The following is a 19,351-nucleotide window of genomic DNA, read 5'->3' on the forward strand; positions in this document are numbered from 1 at the left end:
GAGGAAATTCTGCTATGAGGAGATATTCTGCTTTAAATTTCCTAGTTTTTCTGATAGTTGCTTTGCTGTCAGTTGGAATATTACAGTCTTGCAATGTGAATTAAAATATATTCTTTTAGCATACCTATAGTGTCAGTTTAATGCTTTGCTTTCTAATTCAATACAAAGTAATCCCACTCCACTGTGCCTTAAGAGTACCTCTGAAGTCGACTTTTCTTGTTTTGACATGAGTATGCATTGGGTATAAAATGTTGCAGTATGACAATATTCAGGACCCTTGAAACACTGGCCAAGCGTAACTGCAGCATCATGGGGATTCATAGTGTACTGAGTAGCTGTGTGAGGCAACAAGAATGCAACAATGCATGATCTCTGTCACAACTCTCAACTCCCCCTTATAGTTCAAAAGCAGCCAAAGATGCTATGTATATCAATGAACCCAGCTATGTTCCAATAAAAATTTATGATGGACACTAAAACTATAGTGTCATATAACTTGCAGGTCATAAAATATTCTTTTTTCAATCATTTAAAATGTAAAAGCCATTCTTAGATCACAGGCCATAAGGAAAAAAGCAATGGGCCAGATTTGGTCCATAGTCCAGACTTCCAATATATAGCACTACCGTGGCTCTGGACTTCCCAACATAGCAGGGACTCCCTATCTTCTAGAACTGAAGTGATCCTTCCTATGTATGTATGTATATGAATCTACACACATCAATACATAAAAAGGGGGAGTGCAGATTAAGAGAGTAACTCTTATGAAGTTAGTTTACCATCTTAAAAATTTACAATCTTGTTGAATCAATGATGATATATTTTAGTTTAAATCCAAGCAAAACCACAGATGTGCTTAACAGTCTACACATGACCACTGTGCTCTTTTGTTCTGTTTCTTTTTACTATCTCCTTTTCTGTCAACTAAAATTTAAGGGTCAATTTTCATCTTCACCGCACTCTTCTAACTTTTCCAGATCTCACTGATAGCTGTGATACCTACAGTGTATTTATAATGCACAATACATCTGTACTTAGTTAAATGTTAAGCTACTTCTTATTATTATTTGTTTGGATTATAAACTATTTAAGAACAGAGGCTGTAACTCCATTATTTCTGAAATTTAACTTTATTATTTTTTAAAAATAAGAGCATCAATATTTATTGTATTCTGAAGTATAATTTCATAATAGGTAATTAAAGATATTTTTGTATATTATTTTCTCTAGTACAACCCTGTTCCAATTGTACAATTTTATGAAAGTTTTTTTACAGTGTTTTCTAACTGCAAGTTAGATCATTTAGTAATCAAAAGAAAAATTTCCCAAAATAAAAAAAATTAAATATCTATCATGTGCCCATGCTACAAGAAATAAAGAATAAAAATTCTGCCCTCAAATATGCTTATACTATAGTAGGAAAATTAAAGCAATTATAAATTGTTTATTTTACAGGTATTAAATAATTAAATACCAAACATAAAGTAGACACTATATACAGGACTTAATTAAGGAAATAAAGCTGAGCTAGATTTTGAAAAAAGGCAGGCTTGAATACTTACAAACAAGAGAATAAGGGCATTTCTGGAAAGACAGACAAAAAACAAAACAAAACAAAACAAAACATGAAAAAAACAAGGCAGGGCACTTACTAGAACCTCAAAGGATGAAATTTTACTTTTGCTTTTTTTTTTTTTAGATGGACACCTTAAAAGGCCATTATCCTGAGCTAGAATAGGTAAAATACCTACATAAAAAAGTGCTTTCTTAGGAATGACTAGAAGTTGACAACTTCTGAATACCACCCAGTGGACTATAAAAGTAAAACTTGCAATTTCTTAGGGTATTTATGTTATTTTTATTATGTTATTTCATGTTACTATTTTATATTTATTTTATTGAGTGTTAAACATTCAGAGGAGTGTTTAATTCAAACTTTGAATCTTTCTTTTTACAACTGGAGAGTAATAACTAGAGCATTGTATTACAAAAACATTCTTTAATAGCATCTACATTTGGTGGCAAAGCCTCATCTCTAATAGCCTATGAACACTTCTCTATCTTAAACCAGATACCTTATCTTATATATAATGTTACATTTAAAAGTTCAACATTTTTAAAATGTGTAAATCATCTCCATTTTAGATTCAGAATAAATTATGCCAGAAATGGAAATATATATGATGCAAGATACTTTATTTAACCTGCACTGGCATCTAAACTTTCACTTCAAGAACAAATGTATTAATTATCAACAAAGTACTTTTATATTTAAAAAAAAAGCCTAAAGTCCACAATCTATAAAAAACTATCAATCTAACACAATTTTATCAATTAATATATCCAGCAAAACACAATGAATTGTTATTACTGTGCTACTAGAAATGGAAAACAGGAATATACCTTCTCCACTAATTTCTACTATTTATCAAAGACAACTGAAAAGCACATTGAATATAGACATACAAATGACAGTAACACACTTCTTACTAGTAGCTGTTCTACTTAAAGAATATAAAATCCAGAAAAATAACTGAACAATGAACGATCTGTCAAGCCAACTGAGTATATTCTCATTTGAAAAAAGTGAGAATCAAGTAAAACTCAAAACAAGCCAGGAAGACATTACTAATGAGGGAGAAAATATGATGATAACCTGATCTAATGGCAAGTGAAAAGAATAAGCACAGTATTTTAGTAAAAAAAAGAAAGTTGTAATATTACTGGAGTAGTTTATTTTCCACATTTTGCTAACAGGCTGTTTCTGTTTAAAAAAAAAAGTTTCACAGTCAGGAAGGTCTTACTGGGGAGTTGAAACTATTCAAAAACTGATTTACAGTGACAGCTGCAACACTTGGTAAAGTCACTAAAATTCACTGAATTGGAAACAAACAAATAAATGAAATCTTTTTTGAGTATCTTAGGACAAATCAAGATAGTGGCATCATTCTATACCAGTAATCACTTTTTTTTCACTACCAGACTCTTACAGTTAAAAAAACAAAAACAAAAAAAGCCAGTTTCAACTATGTCCTTAATCAGGTAGTACAGATTATTAATTTAAAAAAAATTCAATCCCTGTGTACTAATCTTCATAATATTCTGTATGACAAAAGGAAGTATGTGTAATGCTCTTCTGCTGCATACTGTAGTTGTCACAGTTATCTTAAGGACAACTATATGATTGAACTGTATGCTTAACTGTGTTCCTCACAGAATACTATTTTTACTTGAAACAAAGAATGACAGATAAACCAAAGCTATTCAGAATTGGGTATTTGGTAGACATTTTTCTAGAAAATAAAGTGAGCCTAAACTTTCAGAAAAATAAAAGATAAAATTAGAGCTTTCCCAAAAAGGTAGAATTTTGGAAAATACCTGTCACAAAGAGCTTGACTACTTTCCAATACTTTAAACCTTTTCTAATAGGTTTAGTGGTGATATTAATGAGTGATTTTTTTTTTTTTTTTTTTGGTATTGTATGTCAACATATCTGGAATACCTGCATAACTCAATGATCCAAGATTTCCCAAACAACCAATGCATGATGTTATAAAGTCAAGCATGAGTACAAGATCCATTAAAGAGCAAGATGGGCCACTACAGTTTAGAATACCAGTATAGTTTAGAATCCAAAAAACTGAATAAGGTTTCAGATTCCACATTATAATAAACTTTAAAATATTACTACTTGTTGAGTTTTGTTAGATTAGCAAAAAAGAATATTCACAATTATCTGAAAAGGTTATTAAAACAGCTCTTGTCCAACTACATATATGTGAGACTAGATTTTCTTAACAAAATAACATCAAGGATTAAAGTAGATAGGAAAATCTAACATGCCAGCAAGTGAAAAGCCTGCAGAAATGTAAAACCGTGACATTCACAGTTCTCATTAAATTGTTTTTAAGTTATTTTTCAAAAAAAAAAAAAAAAATCAACCGTAATCAATTTACTACTCGTCAATTATAAAATATATTTTTTAACTTCTCAGTTTTACTATCTCATACGGTATAGATATATATCAATACATTTAGCCAATAAAGACAAAATTACATTCAACAATTCTTCATGAAAAGGTTTCAAGACCATGAAACCTTTTCAAGCATGAAAAGGTTTCAAGACCAAAAAGTTTAAGTGTGATTCACTTGTAGCAATAACATTCCAAAGACAATTCTAATGTCAACTTTAAAAAAAATTTTTTTTTTACTATTTATTTTTAAGAGAGAGGGACAGAGAGAGACAGAGTGCGAGTGGGGGAGGGACAGAGAGAGAGGGAGACACAGAATCCGAAGCAGGCTCCAGGCTCTAAGCTGTCAGCACAGAGCCTGATGCAGAGCTCAACCTCACGAGCTGTGAGATCATAACCTGAGCTAAAGTAGAACACTTAACCGACTGAGCCACCCAGGTGCCTTGTCAACTTTCTTTTTTAATTAACATTGAATAGCTCCTCTGTTATTTACATTAATTTGACTCTTTGAGGGGAGGTTGAAGCTCTTACTAGATATTTCAACAGAGTCCTATTTGCCTTACAAAGACAGATGACTATCTCCCTATATACACATAACACTTTAAAATGTACCCAAACGGCCAATAATCCTTTAGTGGAATCACTGAAAGACAAAACAAAGCAAAACCACCTCAAAATTCCATCCTCATTTAACGGATGTGATAAGGTGTGTCACCTGGAGCATTTCAGGTTTTGGAAAGTATTGTGTAAGTATATATAGTATTCCTTATAATTTTTATTATATCATTTGACATACAAACCCATTTTCATTGCTAACTCTTTATTCTTGAAATGAAATTATCAGTTTTAATATTAATATAATAATAATTTCAACATTATATATTTGGTAATTTTATTTTCATCACCTTTATTGTGTTTGTCTGTACTTTCAATCAAGGTTTTAAAAGCTGAGTAAGTAATCAAAGCTATGAATTAATCTAAGTGTTTCTTTGACAGAGTTTCATGATTAACATTTATTGTCTTCTTTGTTATTTTTACAACTTGGAATGATTTCTAGTTTCACTGTATTCTGCCCAGAAACTACAATCTATAAAATGTATACTTTTTTAACCTTATTACATCTTAAATGGCAAAATGTATTCTTTTTTATATATGAAATATGGAAATATAAACGAAGAATTAAACCTATTTATCTAGAATAGCTTAAGAGTTTCTATAACCATGAACCTCTCTACCATACCTTAAAATTTTTTACAAATCTACTTTTTTTTAGTGCTCGCTTTGGCAGCACATATACGGATCTACTTTTTAGGAGGGGTTCTGGGGAATTCCTACTCCTTTGGGAGTAGGAACATCCCAAGCTCACCTCATCCTACAGATACAACTAAGTAATACCCAAAACAGTGTATATAACCCAGAAAATGACCTAAGGACTGGCAGAACAGACTCTCCACAGCTCAATGTAGAAAAGAAGCCTCATCGAAATGGGTAAAAAAAAGCAGAGACGTGGGTGGGAGCTAAAGGGACCTAAGGGACTGTCCATAAAATGGAAGGATGCCTTGGGCGTGAAGAATGGAGAGAAAAGGACCCTCACACCAAGCACTCCAGGCACAGAAGCGTGAACAGGCAGGACAAACTCCCATAACATTTGGTTTTGAAAAACAGAAGGGTGGAATTTCATGACCTGTTACATTGGCTCAACACCTGAAATTTTAAAATGCAGTGGTGTGGCTCTAGGACAGCCAGGAGAGGGGAATCAGAGTCCCCACCCTTAAAAGAGACAGCACAACAAACAGCTCCTAGGAGATACAGCATAAAAGCAGCAGTTTGAAAAACACCTGGGGTATGCAGGAGGAAGATTTGTTTACTAATCTCAGGGCCTATGCTGGAGGGCAGGAATCATGGGAGAATTCTCTAGGAACAAAGGAGCTGGCGGGGGCCATTTCCCTCCCTTGCCTCCCAGCCTAGGTACCTGGACACCTGCAAGGAACCAGTGCCGTTAACACTCTCCACCTAGCTGGCTAACATGGTGTCAAGCGCAGACATTCTCCTGTGGACACACCCTCTCCAGCCAGGTCCGGGTCTCCTCCCACAGCAGATAATGCACAACGCTTCCTGACACTTGCATCCTCACCCGTTCCACCCTCTTCTGAAAGCCCACCTCCTCCAGCTCTGCCAGTCTCCCTCCCAGGAGGCTGTAGACCACCTCCCACAGCAGACCAGCTAGGACCCTGCAAGCAAGGAGTGCCTACTCCCTCCAGCAGGAGTTTTCTCAAGTGGCTGTAGGCTCCCACAAGAGACACATGCAAACCTTATCAACTACCAGCACTGAAAATGAATCAGTAACCAAAAACTTCCCAACAATCAAAAATCCTAGAAGGCTGCATAGGTGAAAATTTTACCACATTTAAACAAGCTAATACCTATTTTTCTCAAATTATTCCAAAAAATACAACAGGAAGGACAGCTTCCAAATACATCCTTCGAGGCCAGCATTATCCTGATACCAAAATCAGATAAAGGCACTACTAAAAAAGAGAACTACAGGCCAAGTTCTGTGATGAAAATAGATGCAAAAATTCTCAACAAAATATTATCAAACCAAATCCAACAGTACAAAAAAATTACTCACCACAATCAAGTGGGTATTCCTGGAGGCAAGGGTGATTCAATATTTGCAAATAAATCAACATGATACATTACATCAATGAGAAAGGATAAAAACCATAATGATCATTTAATACATGCAGGGAAAGCATATGACAAAGTACAACATCCATTCATGTTGAAAACCCTCAACAAAATAGGTTTAGAGGAAACGTATCTCAACATAATAAAAACTACATATGAAAAACTCAAGGATAACATGAACATTACACTCATTGGTGAAAAACTGAAAGCTTTCCTCCTAAAGTCAAGGAATAAGACAAGGATTTCCATTCTCACTGCTTGTATTCAACACTGTACTAGAAGTTCTAGCCACAGCAATCAGACAAGAAAAAGAAATAAGACATCCAAATTGGTAAGAAATAAAACTTTCACTATTTGCAGATGACATGATACTATATATAAAGCTTGAAAGACTCACCAAAACTACTAGAACTGATAAATGAATTCTATAAGGCCATAGGATACAAAAGCAATATACAGAAGTCCATTGCATTTGTATATATATTAATAACAAACTAGTAGAAAGAGAAATTAAAACAATCTCAGTTACATGTGCACCGAAAATAATAAAATACCTAGGAATAAACTTAACCAAAGAGGTGAAAGATCTGTACTCTGAAAACTGTAAAACGCTGATGAAATTAAAGAAACTAATAAAAGATATTCCATACTCATGGACTAGGAGAACAACTATTGTTAAAATGTGCTCACTACCAAAGCAATCTGCAGATTTAATGTAATCCCTGTCCAAATACCACTAGCATTTTTCACAGAATTCGAACAAATAATACTAAGATCTATATGGAACCACAAAAGATCCCAAATAGCCATATCAATTTTGAAAAAGAACATAGCTAGAGATATCACAATCCCAGATATCAAGATATACTACAAAGCTTTAGTGATCAAAACAGTATGGTACTGGCACAAAAACACACACAAAGATCAATGGAACAGAACAGAGAGTCCAGAAAGAAACCCACGACTATATGGTCAAATTAACTTCAACTAAGGAGACAAGGATATGCAATGGGAAAAGGATGGTCTCTTTCAACAACCAGTATTGGGAAAAACTGGCAAGCACGTGCAAAAAAAGGAAACTGAGCCATTCTCTTATACCATACACAGAAATAAACTCAAAATGGATTAAGGACCTAAATATGAGACCTGAAACCATAAAAATCCTGGAAGAGAGCACAGGCAGTAATTTCTCTGACATCATCCATAGTAAAATTTTTCTAGATAGGCCCCTGAAGCAAGGAAAACAAAAGCAAAAGTAAACTATTGGCACTACATTGAAATAAAAAGCTTCTGAAAGCAAAGAAAGCAATCAGAGAAGCTGAAAGACAACCTAGTGACTAGGAGAAGACATCTGAACAATGATATATCTGATAAAGGTCTTAGTATACAAAATCTACCAAAAATTTCTCAAACTCAAGACCAAATAGTAGTAGTAATAATAGTAATAATTTTTAAACGGGTAAAAGAGGGGCACCTGGGTGGCTCAGTTGGTTAAGCACCTGACTCTTGGTTTCAGCTCAGGTCATAATCTGCTTTGGGATCAAGTGCTGAGTGTGGAGACTGCTTGGGATTGTCTCTCCCTCTCTCAGCCCCTCCCCCACCAGCGCAGCATGTACGTGTGCACACACACTCTCAAAATAAATAAGTAAACATTAAAAAATAAGTAAAAATAAAATACAGATGGCCAACAGAACATGAAATGATGCTTAACATCTCTCATCAAAAAAAAATGCAAATCAAACAAAAGTAGGTATCACCTCACACCTGTCAGAATGGCTAAAATAAAAAACACAATAAACGACAGGCGTTTGCGAGGATATAAGAACTATGCACTACTGATGGCAATACAAACTGCTGTAGCCACTCTGGAAAACAGTATGATGATCCTCAAAAAATTAAAAATATAATCACCATTTGATCCAATAATTTACCCAAAGAATATTAAAAAGCTAATTTGAAAAAATATATGCACTCCTTGTTTACTGCAGCATTATTAACAATACCCAAGCTATGGAAACAGCCTAAGTTAAGTAGATAAAGAAAAAATGTAGTGTACACACACACACACACACACACACACACACACACACACACTGTAATATTACTCAGCCATAAAAAAGGACATCTTGCCATTTGCAACATAACAGTAAGTGAAGTAAATCATTCAGAGAAAGGAAATACCATGATTTCACTCAAGTGCAATTTGAGAAAAACAAAGAAAAAAAGAGATAAACCAAAAAACAGACTCTTAACTATACAGAAGTGGTGGCTACCAGAGAGGTGGGTGGGGAGATGGGTGAAATGGGTGAATGGGATTAAGAGTACACTTATTGTGATGGGCACTTAGAAATGTATAGAATTGTTGAGTCAATATATTGTACACCTGAAATTAATATAACCTTGTATGTTAACTACACTGGAGTTTTTTTAAATAATCTACATTTTTGCATTATTTGCTTTTTGAAAAGTTTGATTTTTATCTTAACACTTTCTGTAATCTCAACTGAACTACCTTTGTATTTCTAGTATCCATAACAAATGGTTCTACTAATGAATTAAACATATGCTTTTAAAATTTCATATGAGCCATAAAATTGTCAGGAATTAATCTGTATTGTTTCCCTCTTGTTTGTATTACATAATTTTCACAGTGGGTTTGAATACTTTTATTTTTCTTTTTTTTTTTAAATGTTTATTTTTGAGAGACAGAGAGAGAGAGAAAGGGAACAAGCAGGAGAAGGGCAGAGACAGAGGGACACACAGAATCTGAAGCAGGCTCCAGGCTCTGAGCTGTTAGCAAAGAGCCTGATGCAGGGCTTGAACTCAGGAACTGTGAGATCATGACCTGAGACAAAGTCAGACACTTAACCGACTGAGCCACCTAGGCGCCCCTGAATACTTTTATTTTTCTTGTTTGCATGCTTTTCATTACTTGGAAATATTCAAAAAGCCTACCTATTTAATTTAATGTTCCTTTCTAAATAGAGACGTAACTGCAAAAAACACAGAAGAGTGGGTCTACTAATAAGCAGTACCCTGGAAAGCCAATTCCTAGTGATTCCAATGGCTTAATTTAGGAAGAGCTGCCCTTATCCTTAACCCATCCCCTAGGTGTCAGGATTATAGCCACATATTACAGGCCAAAGTGTGGGTTAAATTTGCTCTTCATGGCAGGTTCATCCTTGCACACCTGATTTTGGGGATACCAATCAACTCTTAAGACAATCTTACAGGTTTTATTAATCAGGAGAGAGACAAAATATTAATGTTTGTGTTATTTTTAATCTCTTCTCATTTGAATGCATGTTTGCTTAAATCTCCATAAATAACAAGAAATATATCCTTAATTCTTGTGTGAAATTCTTAGAAAACATCTTTTCTAAAAGATGCATAGTTTAACATTAAAAACAGATATGTAGCTATTTTACCAATCAACATTCCCAAATTTCTTGCAATGATTTACTAGTCATTTTTCTGGATACTCCAGATTTGTCCATTATTGTTGTGTCTCAATCACTGCATGAGATAGATTGTAATTGTCAGTATCACAAGTAAATAAGCCTTTTCTAAAATGTAATGATTGCACAAAAGTACTTCCCAAAAGGTACCTCTCAAGAATCACTGCCCTGAGAGGATTAAATAAACAATTCACCAGAGCAGAGGGAGATTAATCAGTTTAATCTCTGGTAAGAGAAAGCTACCAAATAAAACTTGAGTAGAACTTGATAAAAGACATTAACATACTTAAATCAGAATGGGGGGTGGGGGTAGGAGCACAGTGAGAAGTACTGATCTGAAATGGAATCAAGAAAAGAGAAATAAAAAAGCAAATCTAGGAAATGCCCATCCAAATGTTGAGAGTAACATATGTCAAAAATGTTCATGATTTGGGGCGCCTGGGTGGCTCAGTCGGTTGAGCGTCCGACTTCAGCTCAGGTCACGATCTCACGGACCGTGAGTTCGAGCCCCGCGTCAGGCTCTGGGCTGATGGCTCAGAGCCTGGAGCCTGCTTCCAGTTCTGTGTCTCCCTCTCTCTCTGCCCCTCCCCCGTTCATGCTCTGTCTCTCTCTGTCTCAAAAATAAATAAACGTTAAAAGAAAAAAAAAAAAAAAAATGTTCATGATCTGGCCCCAGTGCAATAGTCCTATTGTGAAGATAGATATACTAGGCCAGCTTAACCTGATGGTGCCATTAACAGTCCACCCACATAATTAAACTTTGCATTCTGATTCTAAGTACTCATAAAGCAATCTTATGTTTATTACACAGCTTCCTATGTGTTAAACCTATAGGGTGAGAACTCTTACTACTTACACTTCTCATAAATTACTGATGGTATTCTGGTTTTACACATCAGTCTTTCTGAGGATGGTTCAGCTTCGATCTTCATAAATCTACCTTTAAGACACTACCAAGTAAAGCTGCTGAGCTTTCTATGCTAAAAGCCAGAACAAGTATTACACCTTGTAGAATCTTATTTTAGTTTACAGTTATTTTGGGCTTTGTCTTTTTAATCTTTTGCATTAGTCTTTTACTTAATTCAACATACAGACTATGATTTATATAACTTTCCAGATTATAAACAATTTATCAAGGCATCTAACAAACAGCAAATAATATGCAAATACAATTATAATTTTAAAACTATATATATAATTTTAATAATGAATTTCCCACAAATATGATTTCTTTAAGGTATAACAGCTAAGAATGAGGCTATTATGAACACATTAGTGAATAACGTGAATCTAGAAGGCATGCTTAAATACTATAAAATACTATAAAATATCTCAAATAGAAAAATAAATACAATGTTATAAAAAATAAATTTTCACCTCTTGTCATTTACATTTAAAATGGGATGCAGGCAAAGATCAAAAATTGTTTTTTACCTAATGCCATGTAGGGTTTTTTTTTTCTTTTTTTCAAGGAAAGAAAAACATAATTTCCTGTTTCAAAAACTCCTCTGCCCATGTTTAGTTTTAACATACTGGGTCACCATGTCATTTATACTGACTAAATACATTAATATTCAATTTACATTGCAATGTAAAATAAAACAGGTCTATTTCTGTTAAAAGTACTTTTTACCAAATTCAGGGGAACATTTAGCATCTAATGCAGAGAACAGAATATACACCATTTAAAACTGGCTCCCTAATTTTCCATAAAAATAATTACTGGCATTTCTCAGTTCGCTGAATATTATTTATCTGTATTACCATTAACAACTTAATTTCTCTTAAATTCAAAGTGCTACTGATTACGGTAACAATTTCACTGAGGAGGTCAAATATATTAGTCTGAAAAATCTTACTAAAATGAGTATTTGAAGTATATTTATTAATCAAAGTCACATTTATTAATGGGACTCAGTTTAGATTATCTCATCAATTTATCCAAATATATTGCCACAGATATTATTTTCAAGACTGAAAATTACAAAAATTAAAAACAGGTTGCTCAATCTTCACTGATGTTTTGTATCAGAAGGGTATTACACCAACTATTTCTGAGGTATACTTTTATAAATTAAAATAAATATGCATTTTAGACAAAAATGTTAAAATCTGATAATTTGACAGACAATAATAAACAAAAATCAAGTGAAATAGAACTACATCTTCATTTAGGGTAAGATATAACAAAACCTATGGCTCAAGTGTTTATATCAAGTTTAGCTAACAAGATAGTCAATATATGGCATACCATGAAACAAATGCTAAAGTGTTATTGCAATCTTGGGCTATATTTATATAAGCACATGTACAGGTCAAGAAGCTAATATTGCCCCAGTAACCTATAAAACTTAAGTAACAAACCTAGAATTCTGAAGATTCATATTTTAAGAAGGCTATGGATAAACTGGCATTGTTATCTAAGAAAGGCAACCAAAATACTAAAGAGTCTGAAAAATTAAATATTGATAAAACCATAGATATTTAGCCTGAAAGAAGAGATAAGGAAAAATTATCTTCAAATATCTGAAGTGTTTTCACAAAGCAGTCTTGTTTTCTGGTGTTCTAAGCAAATAAGAAGATTCAAAGGCACCTAAGCTCAAATGGAAAACTAAATTTAAAAAAATGATATAGCTAACAATGTTCATAAAGCAGTAAATTTCTCATCACCAAAAGATGGATAATGGAGCAATGATGATATAAAGGATTCTAGGATGTATATATTTCTTCTAGTAATTTGGCATGGAGCCCTAATTCTAAAGCTTTAATTAATATATTAATTACCTGGGATCTTGTTAAGATGCAGATTCTGATTTAGTTTTTCTAGGGCGAGGCCTAAGATTCTACATGATGCCTATGCTGCTGGCCCAGGAAGCACACTAAATAGCACTTCAATGAACTTAAAGTATACTTTTTTCAAAAAATTTAGAGTTACGTGTAAACTTTAATAAGCAAATCTACCACATGAAGGGAAAAAAGGTTGACAACAAATTCAAATGTTAGAAGTACATTTTTAAGTTTAAAAAAAAATCCGTATTATTTCATATGACTAAAACCAAATTATATAGTAAAATAACTTACTGTGGCTGGTAAAGGAAGAGATCAATAATATTATCACGCCCTTTGGGGTGGTTGAAGAAAACAAAAAGAGACCAGTGGATGAGCCATGTTCGCTGCTGAAGAGACTGAAGTGGGGAACTCACAGACTATAGAGTTAAAAAATAAGTATATAGGAAATATTAATATGAGAAAGAGGCAAGAGAATAAAAGAATAAACACTGATCTCAGAATTTTAGTTAAAAATGAGAACCTTCTGAGGCATACCCTAGAGCCGTTACGATCAAAGTCCTAACCCCTGGACCCTCTACTATCTGCACAAATCTCGACATTAGAAATTATCTCCCTGTTCTGAGAGATAAATTCAATAATTCTGCTAAGCCAGAAGCTGTAAATTATACCCATTTCAGAAAACATTTTAAAAGCAGACTGAACTAAATACTCCATAATAAGTGCTTTTATTAGAAATGATTATAGATGAAAACTGTCTTATTGAGGACTTATTACTGAGATGGCACTAATAGCATTACGCCATTTTCACTGTACAAATGAAAAAGGCACAGTAGCTGTAAGAGAAATGAAAACAGTTCTTTTCTCTAAGAGCCAAAAGAAGTTTGATAGTTTCTCTCAAGGAGATTCAGTGAAACTAGTCAATCCACTAACCCACTGTGAGTTGTATGTCAAGTCAACAAAAGCTAATCTGAACAGTTTCCTTCCTCTCCCCACCTTTCTATTTTTTAAAGTACACAGTGTTTTCCTCATCAGAAAGTATGAAGGTCACACAGAAATTTCAGAGAATCACCATGGAAAAATGTAACTCACATTATTATCTATGGTCTCTTTTAACCGTGTAAGGTCTTCCATAGCTGCATCCCAATTCTGCATTAAGATCTCAGAGGCCAGTTTCCCCCAGAGTGAACTCAAAGCGTTTCTATCAGTTGCTGGAACCTGTTTAGGCAATCATAATTAATTATATTCTGAATACTCTGGAAAAAAAGATGCTGTACATTTTATACTTTACATATCTATCTTGCCTACTAAAAGACCTGTAGCTTTCTACCCCAAACTGTAATTATCTAAGTTCTTATTGGTTCACATTGGCTAAACTGATTCAAACAGCTTCCATTTAACTTGATTTACAAAAAAACCTCAGCCATTTGATATTCAGTCTAAATCAGAAAGAGTGATTTAAAACTAGGACACAGCACCAGTGTTTTAGTTTAACCCATTTTTGGTAATTTATACACTAATCAAATTTTAGGCACCTAAAACTTTGGAAACCAGTTAGATTTAAAGGAAATCTGTTGTTAAAATCACTGGAATGAATGTGTGGCAAATCCAGACTTGTGAATTTTATTCACAATTTAGAAAAATTATTTTTAGAAAAAAATATCCAAATTATGACACAAATGAAAAGGGTCAGAAAGAGACAGAGGGAAAAGCAGGTCTACTGGATAATAATAATAATAATAATCAAAGGTATACATACTGAGCAATAAATGTTAATTTTCATATATAATCCTAATAAAAACACTATAAAGGTAAATATTTTCCATTTTAATTAAAGAGGGGAACCTGACACATGGGAGACCCTAATTCCCCCAAAATTAAACTTTTTTTTTAAGTTTATTTGAGAGAGAGAGTGTGCACGCAAGCAGGGAGGAGCAGAGAGGGAGAGACAGAATCCCAAGCAGGCTCTATGCTGGTCAGTGCGGAGGCAGGCGCGGGCTCTATCTCACAAACTGCAAGATCATGACTTGAGCCGAAACCAAGAGCCTGAAGCTTAACCGACTAAACCACCCAGGCATCCCCAAAGTTATACTTCTAATCATGAAAGATATAAATTTATACCACAATCTAAACCTACAAAAGGGTAGAGTACCCTACCTCTTCTTGTCACCGATGGAAAAGAGTCACAAGGCCAAAACACCTATTAAGGACTTTGACAGCAGTAATTAACTCAAATATACTGAATAACATTTAGCAAACTCTAATAACAGACACTAAATTCATAAATTAAATTTTGAAACATATCCATGCAACCACTGATTCTTCTTATTATCATTAGAATATAGGTCCACAAAAAAACATACCACTTGTACTTGAATATTCATGGCAATTTTATTTTTAAGATAACAACTGGAAGTAATCCAAATGATCAACAAATAAATTCTAGTATAGTCATAGAATGGAACACTATGCACCAATAAAAAGAATCAAACTCTTTTTTATTATTTATTTACTTATTTTTAGACAGAGAGACAAAGAGACACACAGAGAGAGAGAGCACGTGCGTGTGAGTTGGGGAGAGAAGCAGATGGAAAAAAATCTTAGGTAGGCACCACACCCAGCACAGAACCCAATGTGTGGCTAGATCCTGGGACAATAACTTGAGCTGAAATCAAGAGTCAGATGCTCAACTGACTGAGCCTCCCAGGCGCATCAAGAATCAACTCTGAAGCACACAAGTAACAGAAATGAAACTTAAAAACTTGCTGGTCAAAGTGAGCCAGGCACAAGCTTACATATTTCATCCCACTTACATACAATTCTAGAACAAACAAAACTAATCTACAGGGATGGACAACAGATCAGTGGATAAAATCAGGGTGAGTTGTGACTACAAGGGGGCATAATGGGTCTTTCTGCATTAACAGAAATATTCTTTATCTTGATATGGTGATAGTTGTACAAGTATATGCATTTGTCAAAACTCAGTGAAATTTAAAAATTGATTTACAGAAATCCATAAAATAACTGTTCAAATTATAAAGGATAAAATGTTTGATCCTTACTTTAAAATCTGAGGAATATTTTATCAAATTTAAGACGCCATCAATCTTAAGATACACTATTATTTATGTTTCCAAAACACAACCAATTTAAGACACAACCCAGTTTGGTATTAAAATGTGATAATCTATGTATCTGAAAATCAATATGAAACAGATAACTTTTTAAAAAATGTTTATTTTTGAGAGACAGAGAGCATGCAAGGGAGCAGGGGAGGGGCAGAAAGAAAGGGAGACTGAGAATCCTAAGCAGATTCCATGCTGTCAGTGCAGAGCCTGACACTGGGCTGAAACTCATGAACTAAAAACTGAGATCATGACCTGAGCCGAAATCAAGAGTCAGACACTTAACCAACTGAGCCGCCCAGGTGCCCCAAACATCTTTTACACCAACATTATCAAACAGAGCACATCAGACCCAAAACATCACCTAAGATCCTAAAGCTTCCAAAAGTCATCACTACTTAAGCTTTCTTAAGTCAAGGGAAAGTACCTTTAAACCAAATGGCATGTACTTACAGGAGATAAATTTAAAATTCTGAGTGAAAACAACAAAAACCCATGCTAGTAAAATATGATCACAAATAGTTCTAGCATCTTAAAATCACTTTTATTTCAAATAGCTGCTGGATGAAGGGAGGGTTATATTTTAGAGTCAGAGGCCACAGAGAAGGCAGATTTTCACAAAATAATTAAAATACAGTGTTAATACCTTTTATTAATTTTTTAAAATAACTTTTAAAACAAAAACGTTCAAAAATTCCTACTAAATCTGCTCTACCATTTCATTCCAAATTAATGCATTTCTCAGAGTACAACCATATAGGGTGCATGTAAACACTGCTTGATGTATTCTAAAAACCACCAAACTTTTTAAAAATAAAGGTAGATTCCGAGGTCACACTGCTTTAATTTACACAACACTGACCTACAATAGGTCACCTGGAGAGTCAAATTCTAATCTCAGATCATAGTTACAATGGTTCTTTCATATCTTATGTTTCCCTAACTATAGATTTAAAAGAATACCCAACCACCAGACAAGAATTTAGAAATGAAAAAAAAAAAAGGCTATTACAAAAAAATAAAAGTAAATAACTAACATGTAAAACACTGACATTATTCATCCCAAATCAAAACCAGGATTTTTAATCTTTGCTATTAACAAGATTTCACATATACATACATTTTATAGTAATGCCTATCCAAACAAAAGAAAAGGAGAAGTAAAATTATTCATTTTTTAAAACTTAGCTTTGTTAGCCTCCATCAATATGCCAACAGAAAGTAACCAACTCCCAGCTACTCAAATGTCTTGTCACACAGATGGGACATGAATTTAAAAATAAATTTCACCTAATTTCTAAGCACTATCTAATCACTCTAGTTTAACTGCTCTTAACGTAAAACATTGATTTTGTGCTCAAATCATGGTAATCAATCACCTAACAAATGTCATTTGAGTTCCAACACAAGACCTGTTAGGTAATGCTAAGGTTTAAAATTGAGGATTTTTTTAAGTTAGGAAACTAACTTAGATCTTCACATTTAAAAAAAAAAAAAAATAATCAGTATAAAAACTTCACGAGCATTTGTAGAAATTGTCAGACTAATTACAAAATATTACTACATATAATATACTATTAAGACTAGAATGTTATATTTGTTAGGATAAAAGCTTTTTTGTAACAGCATAGAAAGTTTCTTAATCCCCCAAAGATTCATGCGTACTACTCTGGCTCAAGTCCATGTCATTACAGTTGGCTCTTCATACCGACCTGCTTTCAAGGATGGATATGCTAGAAGAGTTTCAATATCTGGATTTCCAGCAGTTACCTTAAGTTTCCATGTCTTAGCAAAATGGCACATTCACTCACTGACCAGCAACAATAAATTTACTGTGCTAGAACTCTAACATGACACTAAATCTTCATTCTCAAAATTCACTCCCAGCATTAACAAATGATATGAATAACCAACTCTTTTCATGTACCTGTAATCATATCAGGCTTCTGATTTTACAATCCTGGTCTAAGCTGTTTACATTTCCAAAGTAATCAACTTTTGCTCTCCTAAATCCTTCATAATATTCAAAGTAAAACTGATGGAATTTTCTGATAAGCCACTACAAGTTTAGCATCACTGATTACCTTCAATGCACTTGCAAGCTAACCACAGCTAATCTGCAAATTAAGAATATTCACAAACGGGAGCAAGAGAAAAATAATTTTTTTTCAAATCAAACTTGGAAATAAACTGAAAATCTTTATTTCTTTGAAGGATAGATGGTAGTTTTAAAAAATGAAGTTCTCTAAGTACTTTTTTTAAGTGTAGGAATTATTTGAATTAATAACATATCAATCTCTTCCCTTTCCCTGCTCCCCCCCAAAAGAAAATTTAATTTCCTGGAAAACAACCAAAGATAGCAGCCCTACATCTTTTGACATATGCGGCTAAAAAAAAAAAGAAAGGCACCAGAAAACAGAGACAGAAGAAACAGACTCTTCCAAGGTTAGAAAACAGTCAAGTCCCTGTCTTAAGAGATCATTTCCCAACATCTAGGATTAACTAGAGAAATCAGAGACTTAGGTACTTGCTTATTAACCCAAGGTAACAAATTGTAATTCTTCAAATGAGAAGTTAGTTAAAACAAGGGTATTTTGATAACTCCACAAGGCATTTATTAATACAATTACCTACACAGAAGGCAAAATGAGAAAGAGATCTTTTCATTTCAAATGCTGATTTTTTTCTGTGGCTTCATGGAACTCTCCTTCCTCCCAAACAAAAGCCCTAAAATCTAGGGGCACCTGGGTGGCTCAGTTGGTTAAGAGTCCAACTCTTGATTTCAGCTCAGGTAATGGTCTCATGGTTCCTCAAGTCGCACATGAGGCTATGGGTTCTGTGCTGAGAGCATGGAGCATGCGTGGGAACATGCGTGGGATTCTCTCTCTCTGCCCCTCCCTGATCCCTGTCTCTCTCAAAATAAACATTGAAAATTTTTTAAAAAGGCAGTAATCTAGGAACATGTCAAATAGCCAAATGAAAATAACAAACAGGATTCTTTATGGTTAGAAATTTGCTCTAATAATACCATTTAAACTCACCTACCTCCTACATTAAACACACTCACTCTCTCTCTCTCTCTCTCTCTCTCTCTCTCTCTCACACACACACACACACACACACACACACACACACACACAGTTTCATATTCTAAACTCAGCTGAGTACAGAAGTAAATGGAAAAAAGTTACTATTAAGGTGTAATTTTTTTTCAAATATCATAAGAATTCCATAGTGTTTAAAACAAACTCAAGGGAGATATACGGCATAAAATAATGAATTAAAGTTAGGAATAATGGATTTATTCAATAAATATT

General features: G+C 33.9%; 1 protein-coding gene across 2 annotated transcripts in view; it reads right to left on the reverse strand.

Moving 5' to 3' along the window:
- The window catches only part of EIF3E (eukaryotic translation initiation factor 3 subunit E), a 54,518-nt gene that overhangs the window by 24,213 nt on the left and 10,954 nt on the right, over positions 1–19,351 (reverse strand). For both annotated transcript variants that reach the window (XM_060611155.3, XM_060611156.3), the window contains 2 exons: positions 13,999–14,124; positions 13,201–13,325 (listed from right to left, as the gene is read on the reverse strand). In XM_060611155.3, the coding sequence (XP_060467138.1) occupies positions 13,201–13,325; positions 13,999–14,124 (251 nt within the window). The remainder of the gene's footprint in view (positions 1–13,200; positions 13,326–13,998; positions 14,125–19,351) is intronic.

This window comes from Panthera onca, chromosome F2, assembly GCF_046562875.1.
Source record: "Panthera onca isolate mPanOnc1 chromosome F2, mPanOnc1 haplotype 2, whole genome shotgun sequence".
Classification (NCBI taxonomy): Eukaryota; Metazoa; Chordata; class Mammalia; order Carnivora; family Felidae; genus Panthera; species Panthera onca.